This window comes from Channa argus, chromosome 3, assembly GCF_033026475.1.
Source record: "Channa argus isolate prfri chromosome 3, Channa argus male v1.0, whole genome shotgun sequence".
NCBI classification, from domain to species: domain Eukaryota; kingdom Metazoa; phylum Chordata; class Actinopteri; order Anabantiformes; family Channidae; genus Channa; species Channa argus.
In genome coordinates, this window is record NC_090199.1 from 17,420,856 (window position 1) to 17,435,075 (window position 14,220).

The 14,220-nt window shown below is 37.6% G+C and overlaps 1 protein-coding gene and 1 long non-coding RNA gene across 2 annotated transcripts; one reads left to right on the forward strand and one right to left on the reverse strand.

The window, feature by feature from the left end:
- Positions 1 to 4,440: 4,440 nt before the first annotated feature.
- On the reverse strand, positions 4,441 to 9,681 carry LOC137124396 (uncharacterized). Its single transcript, XM_067499295.1, has 11 exons — positions 9,529 to 9,681; positions 8,985 to 9,130; positions 8,737 to 8,899; positions 7,823 to 8,209; positions 7,026 to 7,307; positions 6,912 to 6,935; positions 6,613 to 6,714; positions 6,469 to 6,499; positions 6,140 to 6,189; positions 5,951 to 5,985; positions 4,441 to 4,747 (listed from the first exon to the last, which is right to left on the reverse strand). Exons 1-11 carry the CDS (start codon positions 9,602 to 9,604, stop codon positions 4,658 to 4,660), a joined length of 1,386 nt encoding a protein of 461 aa, XP_067355396.1. The 5' UTR covers positions 9,605 to 9,681; the 3' UTR covers positions 4,441 to 4,657.
- Positions 9,172 to 13,881, forward strand: LOC137124397 (uncharacterized). Its single transcript, XR_010913953.1, has 3 exons — positions 9,172 to 9,288; positions 10,953 to 11,052; positions 12,716 to 13,881. It is a non-coding gene; the product is annotated as an uncharacterized lncRNA (long non-coding RNA).
- The last annotated feature ends 339 nt before the right edge of the window (positions 13,882 to 14,220 follow it).

Genomic DNA, 14,220 nt, shown 5'->3' on the forward strand with positions numbered 1-14,220 from the left:
GACTCTGTGCCAGAGGGTTGTTCATTCAACTTTGTACTTATTTAGAGGCTGAGGTTGGGGTGGGGTTATATCTGATGGCATGAACCAGCTTGTTCTCCATCTCCACTGTATTTTCATAAATTAATAGAAAGAATATCAAAATGCATTCATGGAGACTGCAACATGAACTACAGCCATGACAATGTAACTTATAAAGGCAGGGTTTTTGCATTTGATCACAAATTTGTGGTACTGAAAGAATTACAGTGCAATAAAGTACCTTCTTTAAAAAAAAATGTTTGTGCTATATGATAAAAGCTGATGTGCTTGATGAAATTGTGCAGAGAATATTGTACTTTAGAATAGAATTTGATGTGTTCCCTTTTTATTCTTTATTTTTATTTCAGATGTGTCATACAAGTCTATTACACCATGCACCACTATGATTTTATTAAATTAGCTGTAACTGGGCGGAAGCCATGTCATTTCCATAACCATGTGCTTGCCCCAGTTATGTTTAGATTATGTTGACATTGGCTTAACTTTATCATTGTCTGGGCTTCCACACTGCTATAACTGTAAAATTATCCATTTTTGTCTTCAAATATTTTCTCTGACCTTATTTAACCCTGATATTCAGAATATTTCTCTTTGCTTCCCCAAGAAAACTAGGACGCTGTGAAGAAAGCATGAACAATTATTCTTTTGCTTACCAAGACATTCATAAGCAAAGTAATGTACATTAATTATTATTATATTATTATTATTTAAAGTCAGAGGAGGGGGGGTAAAGCACTGTTAACATCCATCCAACCATTATCTGTAGCCACATCTGTAGGGGAGGAGGAGGGGGCTGGAGCCTATCCCAGCTATCACAGGGTGAGAGGTGGGTCACACAGACAATCATTCACCCTCATATTCACACCTACAGGCTGTTTAGAGTCACCAATTAAAGCATAGGGAGAATATGTGAAAATTCTTTGAGCTGTGAGGTGGCAGCACTAACCACTCCACCACTCCACCACCAGGCTGTCTATACTGTCAATTCCATTTTACTTAAATAAAACAAATGACAGTCCATTTTCTTTAAATATGTGTTACTGCTTGGGGCTCAGGGACTAAGGGAAAACAAATCTTTTTTGGTTGTCAAAAAAAGTTTTGTGACCCATAGACAAAGCCTCAAAGCTTTGGAAGATTTTCTTTCCTAGAATTAAGGAACATGAACGCCCTGTGGACATGTGGACAGGCGTGTGTATGTGTGTGTGTGGGTGAGGTCATGCTTTAGTGACCTCCCAATTTCGTGTGAATAATTCATCACCTCATTTTGACTGGACACAGCCCAGTGACATTGCCAGAACATTATTATGGTGGAGCTGCAGCAACTTAAGTGATTATTAAATTTTTAATGAGCTTCATTCCTCCTTAGGCAACTTCCCTTGTATTGCCATACCTGATCACAATTAATCAAAAGCCTTATTATTATGCACATCAGCATGTATGAAAATTATATATAGCAAATGCTATACACCCCCGTGACAGGTTTGTACTGACAATGTGAACTGTAAAGTTTTTTTGCTGAACCTATAGGCAAGGCAACCTAAACAGGCTGCTCCACCAAACAGTGCTTTCCAAGTTATGTCTCCCTCTTATACCTAATCTGCCTTTCAGATGTGCTGACCCATATAATAAGCCTGCACACCTGTCTGTCACCTGCTCAGCTCCAGGCTCATTTCCATGACATTTCATTATCACTGACTTCTAAAGTCCTGCTGGGACGAAGCCATCGAATCATCACAGTGTGAGAAACGATCTGCATTTGGAGGATTAGCCACTGCTCTTCTCTCTACTCCCCTCTTTATCATGAGAACCAAAATATGGGAGGAAGTGGAGGAGATGGGTAAGTTTGCGTGTGTCTGTGTAATTAAGATGAGATATGTGAGTTCCAGAAATGTTCTTTGTGTACTCAAATGAGTGTGTGTTGGTTGAGAGTGTAATCATTTTATGAAATACTATATATGAATATAAATTAATCAACCCAGGAGTTTGTAAAATGGTTACAATTAGCTCCACCTCGACCAGCTAAAACATTAAAGTAAAACAAAGCAGGATGTTTACTTGTATTACTTGTACTTGTATTGTTTTTAATTCTAGTATAGGTATTTTAAGGCATTACTTCTTCCGCTTTGTCCATATTATCGTATTGTTGTCGTCATGGAAAACAGACCCTCATCTATAAGCCAACAGGCCATTTTCATCTATCTATGTAATCACAGCCTAAGCAGCCACCTTTGAAGTCCAGAGGCCTCCGATCTCGAGTCAGTGTGTGTGTCATCAGGATTGTGTGCGTATTGTCAGCAGACAACAAAGAGATTCAGAGATTATTCTTTTGGTTTCCTCACATATATGTCTTTCACTTGGTGTGGGTGTATATTCTGTTGCTTTGATGTTCGAATAAAGGGGGAACAAAATGGCAGAGCTGACTCACGAAGAATCAACATTAACCCATGACAGTCAGTTTCTTGCAGTCTGTCTTTTTATTGTGTGATGATGAGTAGAGGACTTGTAGGCTTTGGCTCTGCTACATGAAATAGCTTCTGTTAATTTGTTGTTTTGCAAAGTTGGGTGTGGTATAAGTATCATTTAATTTTTCTGTAAGTCAACGCCTGTATCTTAAGACTGCTAGTATTATAGCCTTTGTGAATCATTTTTATAAATACTCAGTGTATTGTAAAAGTATCTGTGGCATGGTATTCACAAATAGTTGCTTAGTTTTCTCTAAATTCATCATTACTAACTTTGCCCTCTGACCTGCAGCAGTTGCTCTTTACATCAAATCTGCAATACTCACGAGCTGCTCTGAGTGAATTAAAGTAAGAGAAAAAACAATGTTCATATGCTCTCTTTTTGGCTTTATCTAACATGTAGTGACTGTAGTATTTAAAGAACACTTCCAACACCACGCTTTGCACTTTGCATTCTCACTCTGCGCTCAAAAATATCACATTCCGTAATTCACATAGGTTCTTGCCGTTGTAATATGAATTCATTTCTAATGCTGTCTGATTTATTCATTAGGAATTTAGTGTAGTATGACTGTATGTATTTTAGGGGTTAGAGATATGGACAAAGCAACAGCACTTTTCTTTCTTTCATCTGTTGAAGATAATCATGTATTTTAAATCCTCACTTTAGTCCTGACTTAAATAAGTTCATCAAGTTTATTGTGTTAGACAAAATAAATTATGAACCCAAACCTGCTGCCAAAGCTTACAGGGTGTAGATCAAGTGCACACCTCCGGCGTCTTACATTTCAGCATACACCTTCATCTTGAGTCTGCCCATAAACTCCTTTTAGTGAATGCACTGGAGACACAGCATGGAGTGGCATTAAAAGGGCAATTATGAGTTTCAAGATTGCGAATGTCATTTCATATCAACCTGAGTCATAATTTAGTGTGTCACATATGCACACGCACAGAAAACACACAGGGTAAGGCTAGTACAAGCCATTGTGGTGTGGGTGCAAATTAAGGTGCCACTTCAATTTATCAGCATAGAACTTACATTGCTCATGCCCCTTATCTTTATTCTGCCTCATATTCAAACAGATTTGCCTAATGACATTATCTTGATCCGAATATCTCCACTGTTTTTTCGTGTGCTTGCATGTGACCGTACAGAAAGTGTAAACTATGAGTCAGACATGAATATGGATAGACAAATCAAGCAGCAACCTTTGAATCCATCTATCAAGTCTGTCCATGCATATAATAATCAGGTCTTTTTTTTCTGTCTGCATTAATGAGAAAGGAATAAATACATTCCCAGATGTCTGCACCTGATATAATGCTCTGAGCTGCTATGGGGGCCAGTAAAGTAAAACTCCTCTAATACTCTCTCCTACTTCCTGAAGTGCAATGACAACCCTTCTCTGCTGAATTATTGTCCACTATAAAAGCTACGTAAACAGGTAGGTGTATCTCCCTTCTTGGTACTTTTACTTTCTAACTTTCACACACTGACGTCTCTGAACACTCACTTGCAATATACAGCATAGAACAAATCTAGATTTAACAGCAGTGTTCCTAGAGTTTACGCTTGTCCCATAATCATATAACAGAAAGTCAGCTGTGGTTGTTTTATTACTGGGGTTCCTTGACTTTGTGTGTGTTTTTCATATAAACAGTGCCCTCTGCAGAATATTAAGCAGAACTACAGCAAATCAACTTAATTGTTGTCCATTTCTTCCCAATCAGTAAACGTGTGTGCGTCAGCAAATATACAAATTTGCAAGCCACATCATTATGTCCTGACCTGGACCCAGATGATTTGCGTGAATGACTCGCAGCCACTTTCAAACAGAGACAGCTTTTCCGTTTCCAGTTCAAGATGTTTAAAAGGACAGAGATTTTTCCATGTATAGGGAACCAATAAATCAAAACACAATTCTCATGTACAATGTTTAAAAATAGTAATAAAATCTGTATTTATTTTCATTGGCTCAGTAAGACTTTAAATTCAACAAACAACAAACATATCCTTCCAAATTGTACAATTCTACTGCTACACATAAAACAGGAACTGTGGAAACATATCTTTCTGTCCTGTTGTGCAACTACTAATATACAAGGTGAAGCATAAGAGAGAGAGAGAGAGAGGAAATAGGAGATAAACATTTCTAATGCCTCGGATGGATCGGGCTGAAAGTGGAGAGAGAATTCGATATCTGAGATCTGGAAGTTGTTTCAGTTTCACCACTGGCCCATTCCTGCACATAAACAACCACAAACAATCCAGATAAATCATTACAATTTATACGTGACATCCTTTCCTGTGGCCCCTTCATAGTCTACCACAGCCACAGAAGTTTTTATAAGCTTGTATTACTGTCACCATCATCATTACATCATGTGAGTATGATCTGAATTTTCTCTCCACACAGGATAAAAAACAATTTTTATTAAGATAAAATCTATTTTAGTATTAGGAGTAATAAATATTCTATTATCTAATATTTTAATTATGCTTTGGGAAAAGTTCAGGAGTGAAGATAGTTTCTCTTTTGCTAATACTCCAAATAATAGGTTTTTTTTTCCTCTTTCAATTTAATGTGTCACTTCTGCTTTCCCACACTGTCAAGGTTTGTAAATTTACAGTTTCTGAGATCACCATATCTGATCAGATTTTTTCTCCAGCTAATTAGTAATTCGATAAAGTTCTTTATAAAAAACATTTAATTACTGTAATTTTACCTACAGTAACTTCCTATGAATTTGCACTTAATGAAGATCCTTTATATTGATGGAGTCTAATAAGCAAACCATTTTTCTGTTTCTGACCTAAATAAATATTGTACCAAATGAGGCATAAGTCTTGAATATTTTCTTTAGGTACAAGATCAAGCAGGGAGTCTCTACATCACTGCTAAGAAGTCTGTCAGGGCTGCTTAATAATGATTGGTCAGTAGTTTTGTGTAAGCTGATGACAGCCTCTAAGATGGCTCTTCAGTAAGTGTTCAGAGAGTTAGAGAGGCTAATGAGAGCATAATGACACCCCTTCATCAAGCTCATTATTGTAAGTGATTACAACTAATGAGAGGAGGACCCACATCTTGTACAACAGCTCTAATGAGAAAAATGTGTAGTTTCTGAGTTGACAATGTGTTTGGGATATGGGGTGTTGGGTGATTGGCAGTGTAGGCTCACATATCTGTGAGTGTTTGTGTGTGTGTATTTGTTTACAGCAAAAGATTTAGGGAAGTTTACAGTTGTTCATCCCAGTGAGTTTACATGGGAAATGCGTAGGCTACAGAAATTTCAGAAACACCAAAAGACAGAAGTGCTGAACCTCAAGATACTCTTCATACAAAATGTTGACATAAGAGACATCTTTTACAAGCTTAACCTCAGTTTATATATCATCCAAGATTTCATATTAGGATTTGGAGATCCCGGTTATTATTAATAGTTACCTGAGAGGTGAAACTTGAACGCCTGAGTGTAAGGTCTGTAAACATAATGAGCAGACATGACAACAATCAGTACTTTGTATCCTTTGGAATAACCATGCAATATTTTGCATTACTACGACTACTAAGGAAGAAATACATAGTATTAAGCAACTATAAATCCAGTGGAAGAAGTGTGATTTTGAAACTCACCAACAATATGATCCTTAGCATGGACTTGAGACCATAACTGTGTTTCCTGCCTAAAACATTTTAATATAGCAAAATTAGACACATATATGTATATATATATATATATATATATATATATATATATATAGAGAGAGAGAGAGAGAGAGAGAGAGAGAAAGAGAGAGAGAGAGAGAGAGAGAGAGAGAGAGAGAGAGAGAGGCTATTGGTTTAATCACAGCATAATTTTTCCAATCAGGATAGATTTGCATTTGACACAGTTTTGTACAATGATCATCTAATGGGTTAAACTTTGGTGTTTATCAGATTAACTAAAAGACTTAAGACAATACCTTTTCTCCTTTTTCTCAGCTGCTGCTTTCACTTCCAACGAAGAGTGGAAAGAGAAGAGAAAGGGGTCAATAATAAGATGCAAAAAGGAAGACAATAATACCAGCATCAAAGTGTTGGTGTGGAAGCAGAGACTGATGAAATACCTTTCCTGCATGCCAGCGCAGTCACAAATGCCACTGCACAGAGGAACAATACCACAGCAGAGAAGAACCCCAGCACAAGAGGCAGGTCCATACTTGACAAAGCTGCAAACATCACACAGACATTACTTTTTAAAAATTACTATAAAATAAAAGGGAAAGTGAGGTATATTTTAGGAAAAATAGTGCCACTCAGGATTTCCTTGTATGGAACAAACAACGATGTACATGTTATAACCATGTTATAGTACAAACATACACAGTACAAACTTACAACATATAGTAGGCTATAATACGCCTACCTGATGATGAAGGAGGGGGAATTTCTGGAAGATGAAATAGAAGCAATCACATTTGTGAATAACATTACACTATGTCCACACACAGTCACATGCTGTAAGAATGTTAATAGGAACCTTTTGTAACAGCCAGCGGGCGGCTGCGCTCCGAATGACTCCAGTCACTTTTCAGGAGGACACTGTACTGGCACTGGTACAAAGCCACTGCAGTGTCTTGAACAGGTACCGGAAATGTGGCCTGATGGTGGATCGCTTTGACATGTTGAACGGCAACAGGAAGTTCCTTATCCGCCAGAAGGAGAGAGAACTGAGCACCAGGGTATGCAGGCGACCCAGTGCAGAGCAAATGCCACACTTCTGTCTGCTGCTCGAGAACAAGAGTGGGCAGTGGCAGCATGTCTGGTGAGAAATCATACCATGGGACACATTAGTCAGGTAGCTAGAGTGAAAAGTACTGCAAGTAACATACATTTTTAAGTATACAATTCTAGGTAGGCTGGGTGAGTTGCTCAAACACCTGGTTGACTGGCTCTTTAAGTAAACTCATTTGGAAGTTGAAAAGTCCAGAGACAAAGCTTTGAATATGCAAACATTTGCAGTTTGGTATTCTAATATTTTCTTGTTGTAGCAAAGCTGTTCAGGCAAAATGGCACTATGTCATCTTGGATTTTGGGAAGTTGTCAGTTGACATTTAACAGTATTTTCTGGTATTTAAACTAGTAAAATAAAATAGTAGTTTGCTCAACAGTATCATGTACTGTACACAATTGAGCAGAGACTCCAAAATAATAATTAAATGCATATATGTTATTAAAACAAATGTTTTAATATAGATTTAAACAATTTAAACAATTCAACAAGGATCCTCAATAGGGATGTTTCCTGATATCAAATGTCTTCTGGGACAATCTCACCTGTGATAGTGACTTGAACCACGTTGCTAACAGTTGAATTAACCTGTCGCCTTTTTTTAGTGATCTGATAGAGGCAGGTATACTCGCCCTCTTCTCCCCCTTTCACTGGCCCCACGGTAAAGACTCCTGGCTGGGGTTCATGGCTTGATACCTGACTGGCCTGAGGCTGGCTACTAACAGATGTCCTTCTTGACCGCCCAGCAGTCCTCACCAAAAGGAAGGTCATGGGTTTATGTTTATAGGTAGACAAGAACCTTGACTGTGGTTGAAGAACAGGGATTGAGCAGGTGAAGGACAGTATGTCCCCACGTTTTGCCACACCTGAAGAAGGCTCAACAGTCAAGACTGGATGAGGGAAAGAGGGTATGGAGGGAGTTGGACCAGCATCTATAGAAATACAATAAGGAGTGTAAAATTAAGTTTTTCTTTCTACATTTTTATGGCCAAAATCACAGCACATTCATGTAAATCCTACTTTAGAGCTGTCAACCTTGGTTTGTCTCTCTAACCGTCAAAACCAACAGCCAGTATGCATTGTGTTTGACAGTTTGCGTTTTATGTGTGTGGGTGTGTTCTTTCTATATGAAGAGCAGGATGTAACTACCACTACACACACCAACAGAGCAGAGGACAATAAGAGACCACAGAAAGCACCTGCAAGCAGTGTGTTTTGGAGTTTGGAACGGATGGGAGTGTTTATTATTATAAACCACATCTTCAGTATAACGTCTTTTGTTCAGATCACATCATCTCCTGTGTTGTCCTATACAGTGTCATTATCATGGTTTAATCTGTTTAATAGAGTATATTCTAAGTGTTGAAGACATAATTGTTGTATAAGGTCATATCTGATTTTTAATCAGCCACAAGCAATATTTATATCAATTTATACATTTTTGATTACATAAACAAACCGTTTTGGTGCTCCAGCTTCAAATAGGGACTGAAGGCACTGTAACAGCCTTCCTGGTCCTTGTACAGACAGCAGAACAGATTATCTTGGCCTGAATCCCCTTCAGTTACGTTGACCGTGAACTGAACATCCTCAGCACTGGTCATCAGTTCCGTAGAGTCCACCTCAATGAAAAATAAGTACAGGACAATTACTGTACTGTAATGCAACACATTCCAGAAAATATACACACATTCTTAATATAATTACCTGCTTTTGGACCATGTGCAAACTGAACAGAACCCCATGACGGCCCTTGGGGGCCCTACATAACAGGACCACTGAGTCCTCTGTCCTCATATAGATGTCAAGTGTAGGTCGAGGAAGAGTGGTACACGTAGAGGCAGAAAGGCTTCCTACACAAAAGAGGGAGAAAAAAGTATAATACAGGAATCAACTAAATTTCACAAATTCACTTTAAGATGGAGCAACAGTGCAGCTGTGCTGCGGTGAAACTGCTGTGATTGCTATATGAGCTGACGCTCACTTTGTACCCAACCGGGGATTGCAGCTGGTGAGTAAATTAAAATAGAGCATTAAATATATACATAATGCAGTGTGTTACTTAGGTATTTTATAAAAACATAAGAGTTTTATTTAATAATTACACATTTTAAAACTTCTTTTTCATCCCAACCAAATGAGTACATTTATTTTTAACTGAATATTTTGTATATACTCATTTATGTTGAGAAAACCAAACTAGTAACAAACAGAATATTGTATCTAGAAACACCTACAGTGTGATAGTTACCTGTACTCCAAAGCTGTAGAGAAGTAAATACCAGAGTGTATATCCAAAATGATTGCCCACCAGTCACAACCTGCATCTTTGACAAAAGAATAGGAAGACTGACTGGAGATCACAAGGCACCTAACAGCATGAACTGCTCTCTCTCTCTCTCTCTCTCTCTCTCTCTCTCTCTTCCTCTCTCTCTGTTTTCTTAATACATATGACATCCTCTTGAAAACAGAATGAGAGGGGAAGTAAAACTTTTAAATAGCCTTCCTTTTTTGGACTCCGCTGGTCGGCTGTGTGGTTTAGGTTAGAATAAACAAACAGCTGTAGTGACCTGTTCATGTCACTAACCTACATATAGTAATGTAACAATGTTGGAAAGTCACTAGTTCCAGCCACGTCAGGTTTATTAAAGTTATAGTTATAACTTAACGTTGTTGAGAAACAACTCTTATGTCACCATATTTATTTCTTGCAATTTTAGGATTTCATTGTCTCTTACAAATAAAAAATGGGAGTCTGAAATGTTATGTTCTAACCATGTACACTGTTCTTTTAAACACCATGCGTCATTTAGGCTCCTACTAAATAAATGGTAAACATAGCCATGACTGGAAAAATAGTTACACTGCCTATTGTATGCCAGGTGCATTTTTGTTACTTACAAAAACAAAGTACTATCCCAAATTAAGTTCCCTGTACAGCAGGTTACTGTCTAAAATGGAATACTATAGGAATGTTGGTCTTATTTAGCATTCAATGTATGGAAGTGGCCTGCACTTCCCCACAAGGCATGAAGATTTTTAAGGTCATTGTCATTGAAAGCAAACTCTCCTAGTTTTTTTAGTGTTTGCTCAAAAGCCTCATTTGTATTAAGCTCAGTTGGTAAAGGCAGTTGTCCATGAACCACAGAGCCATTGGTTCGATCCCCAGTCCAAGCTATATGTCTCTGGGCCAGACACTTAACCCCTAATAGCCCGTTCATACCAGAGTTGTAAGTCTTCATAAGCAAGATACACATTTAAATCACTCTCGCTGGAATGTAATTTGTAGGAGCTAGGGTTGCTCACTAGGACTAAAACTTAAAAAAGTAGGACTCCACTGCCCACTATGACCTCAATAATAAACACATAGAATTATCACTTTTATGACAGTTTCAACTTAAAAACTGCGAAATTAAAACCTTGTTAGAATTAATGGCAGAGGTGCTGTATTTGATTGCATTATACTGCACAGGTAGTGCCAGTGAGTTTACAGTATACCTGTGCTTGCCATATGAAAACAAAACACCCTGAAAGCATCACCTGAAATGTTTGCATATGGATTGTGCTTAAAAAAAAATACTTCTATTAGCCAGTTAACTCTTTCGCTTCATAATTTGAGCTAGTTTTGTAGTTTCATAAGTTGAATTTTGTTTTCTCTAAACCCTTTTGTAATAGTGGTTGCCATGGCAAACGGCGCTTTACGGGGCTACAGATGGTTTAATCCGCGGTGTACACGTGGTTCAGCTGGGCTGTCGGCTATCGACCCAGGGAACAGGTGAGAAGGAGGGTGTTCAGAAATATTTTTGTAGTTTATGCTAATAAGTGTGTCAACGGATCTACGGTGAATCGATTAACACTCGCAACAGTTCGTGCCCGTGTGGATTAGCATGCAGTGGTTAACAGCTAGCTTAACCTGCAGGCTTGAAAATAGAAAACTAACCTCGCCCGCTAAAAACATTTACCGTTGTTCTGAAATCGTTACTAGCATCCAGAAACTTTACCAGCCATCTGATTGATAAAATATTTAGTCGGCCGAATTCTAAAAACATTTTGAATTTGCTGCAAAATTGTGAGTTTTATCAATTGACAACCAAGATGGTTAGCTGGATAGAAAACAGAACGTCTCTGTAAATGCCAGCTTGGTTAAAGTTGCTAAAGGAAAGGTCCAGGACTAATGCTCCTCTGATCCATGCTGAAATCATGGCCTTGGCCAAAGAGGCCAAAGTGCGGTCGCACTGCGCTTTTCCTACAAATATTAGTAACTCAGATTGTTGCCTGGGAAAAAGAAAGGGATCACAATCTCTGTAAACTTAAAAAAAAAAAAAAATGTCAAAATCTTTAGAGAGTATGCTTCATTAAAAAAACAACAAAGTTAGCATTATTATTTGTTATATCTTCATGTTGTTATTAGTGCATGTGTCACAGTGGACATCCTTCGAGCCTCTGTCTTGCTGCATGTCAGAGTAATTGGACACTGTTGTTGAAGGACTCCCCAGTGTTATGTTGTTCCTCAGCAGGAACATTGTGGATGCACTGTTTAGGTCCTGGGGGAGGTTTTTCCCTCACTGGAATTGGTGGGATGAATATATAACTTAATACCTTAAAGATCTGGGTAGATCCTATGTTATATTCTATGTACATCCTATCTTCGTGTATTGTAGTGCACTAGTCTCATGCGGAAAGTAATTCAGAAACACAAAACATAATAATTCAAATGAAATCTGTTCTGTGGTAATCCAAATAAGAATGACAGAGAAACAAACTCGTGCTTATTTTCCCTATTCTGTTCCTTTGTATTTCTGAATTTCCTTAAATGTGCTGCCCTGTCATTTGTAAGCACTGCCTGTAGAGGGATAACCTGACCTACTATTGCACACACTAGATGACTCTCCCAGTTGTATTTCGGCCGGATCCTCTTCATCTTTTAGTTTCCTCCTCTGACCTCTTTTCTTTCTCCTTCACTTTGTCCCAAAAGACAGAGAGAAAATCAGAAACAATAATCTTGACCATCAGCAGTCTTGAACTGGACCAGCACACTTTTAGGTAGAGATATGTTGAACTTGGATTTAATCCTAAAGGAGGATCTTGTTATAAGTCATCCACTGATCTTAATATAAATATTTATATGAGCACTATTAAATGAGTTTGAGCCTATATGCAGAATGTGTTTGGGCCTTTAACTACAATTTTTTAAAATAACCATTTGAAGCCATATTGGTGTTCAGACATTCTAAGTTCTCATAGCTAGAAAAGAAATGGTTACAAAAGCCCCTTTCCCCCCCTGCACAGGAAAAGGTGCGTTTGTAGGAAATGGGTAATTTTGGAACATATGCACTTATGGCATCATGAATAAGATTGATGCTCTGCCAGACAGACAGATGTGTTAATATAGATATAGGGGGAGAAATAAAGCGTGTTTTCTTTATATATTTTCACAGGGGAGGAAGTTGGCCAGTTGTTTGGACCAGGACTGTCATGGCAGGATCAGCTTCAAAGATTTCTGCCCGGATGTGCTCAATATAAAAGGTTCAAATTAGTTCAAAACAGCACCTGATGAATTACATTTTCTGTGGGGTTGTTTTTTACTTAAATTGGGCATAAGATCAGGAATAATTAAACTGTACTAGTAGCTAATACAAAATAGTGTAAGGAATGGATATTAGTCAGTAAAAACTTAATTTTTGACCAACAATTTGTTAAATATTGTCTAACACAACAAGTATGCTAATGTTTTACCCTCAGTCAACACTAAACATACAGCTGCATGTATCATTAATACAATGGGTGTCTAGCAGAACACAATTGTGGGTTAAGCATCTTGGAAAGGAAATGATTGTTAAGTGGAGTTTGAGATGCTAAGATGAGTCATGCATGCTTGTGATTTGCAGGTTATGTGGTAATGCTTAAAAAGAAAAGTGGAGGAAGGTTCATTACATGGTCCTCACAGGGTTACTATCAAGTAAGATTTTAGCATGCAGATGTTGCAGCATGTATCTTCATCATCATCATCATCTTCTTCTTCTTGTTCTTCTTCCTTTGTCTTCTTCTTCTTAGTAATACTATAACAACTTTTGTTTTTCCCAATTGTCAATTATTCACATTTAAATGAAATTACTCCCACCCTATTGTCACACAGTACTCTGTATTTATTTACTTCTGACAATGCTGGATACATCTAGATCAATATACGTACTCCCACACATAGTGTGAGCAGTGGGTTAATTGCAGTATGGTCAGAAAGTACAGATTGTACTTCAATTGTGACCATCTAAAGCTGTTTTTGGCAGGGTTACAATTTCTAAGATAAAACATTGACTTCTTAATGATTCAACCAATTTAGACCATAATGATACAAACGTTTAAATAAAATATAGTCGTACAAATAATACATACATGTTATAAAATGCTGTACGTGATTTTGGGGCATAAGGACTAACACAACAATGCTACAGTAATATCTATCTTGCACTTACACTCTTCTGTCCACTTGATGGTAGTGTTTATCTGTACATTGTAGCTTTTACATACCCTCTGTTAAATAATCTAAGAAATTAAACATTAAAAAAATTGTAAATGCATTAAAATTAAATGGATTTTTCAGTTTCACATGATGAAAGTGGAACATCTTTATAGAGTTTGTAATATGATCTCATAATTTTACAGTAAGCCTTTTTTACTCAGTTTTCATCTGATGTCCAGGTACACCATGACTGTTATTTATACATGTGCTAGGTTAAGGCAGACTAAATGAATTAGGCATTGTTGTGGTTTATGTAGACATTGTCTACATAAACCACAACTCCACCAACCCTTTACCACCATGCCTCACATATTATTATGTCTCATAAAAGTTTGTGACTCCCTGATGCTTAAAAATTGTATACAGTATTTTAGAAATCTCTTACCTCTGCTCTTGTCTTTTCACTTGCCTTTGTGCATGAGC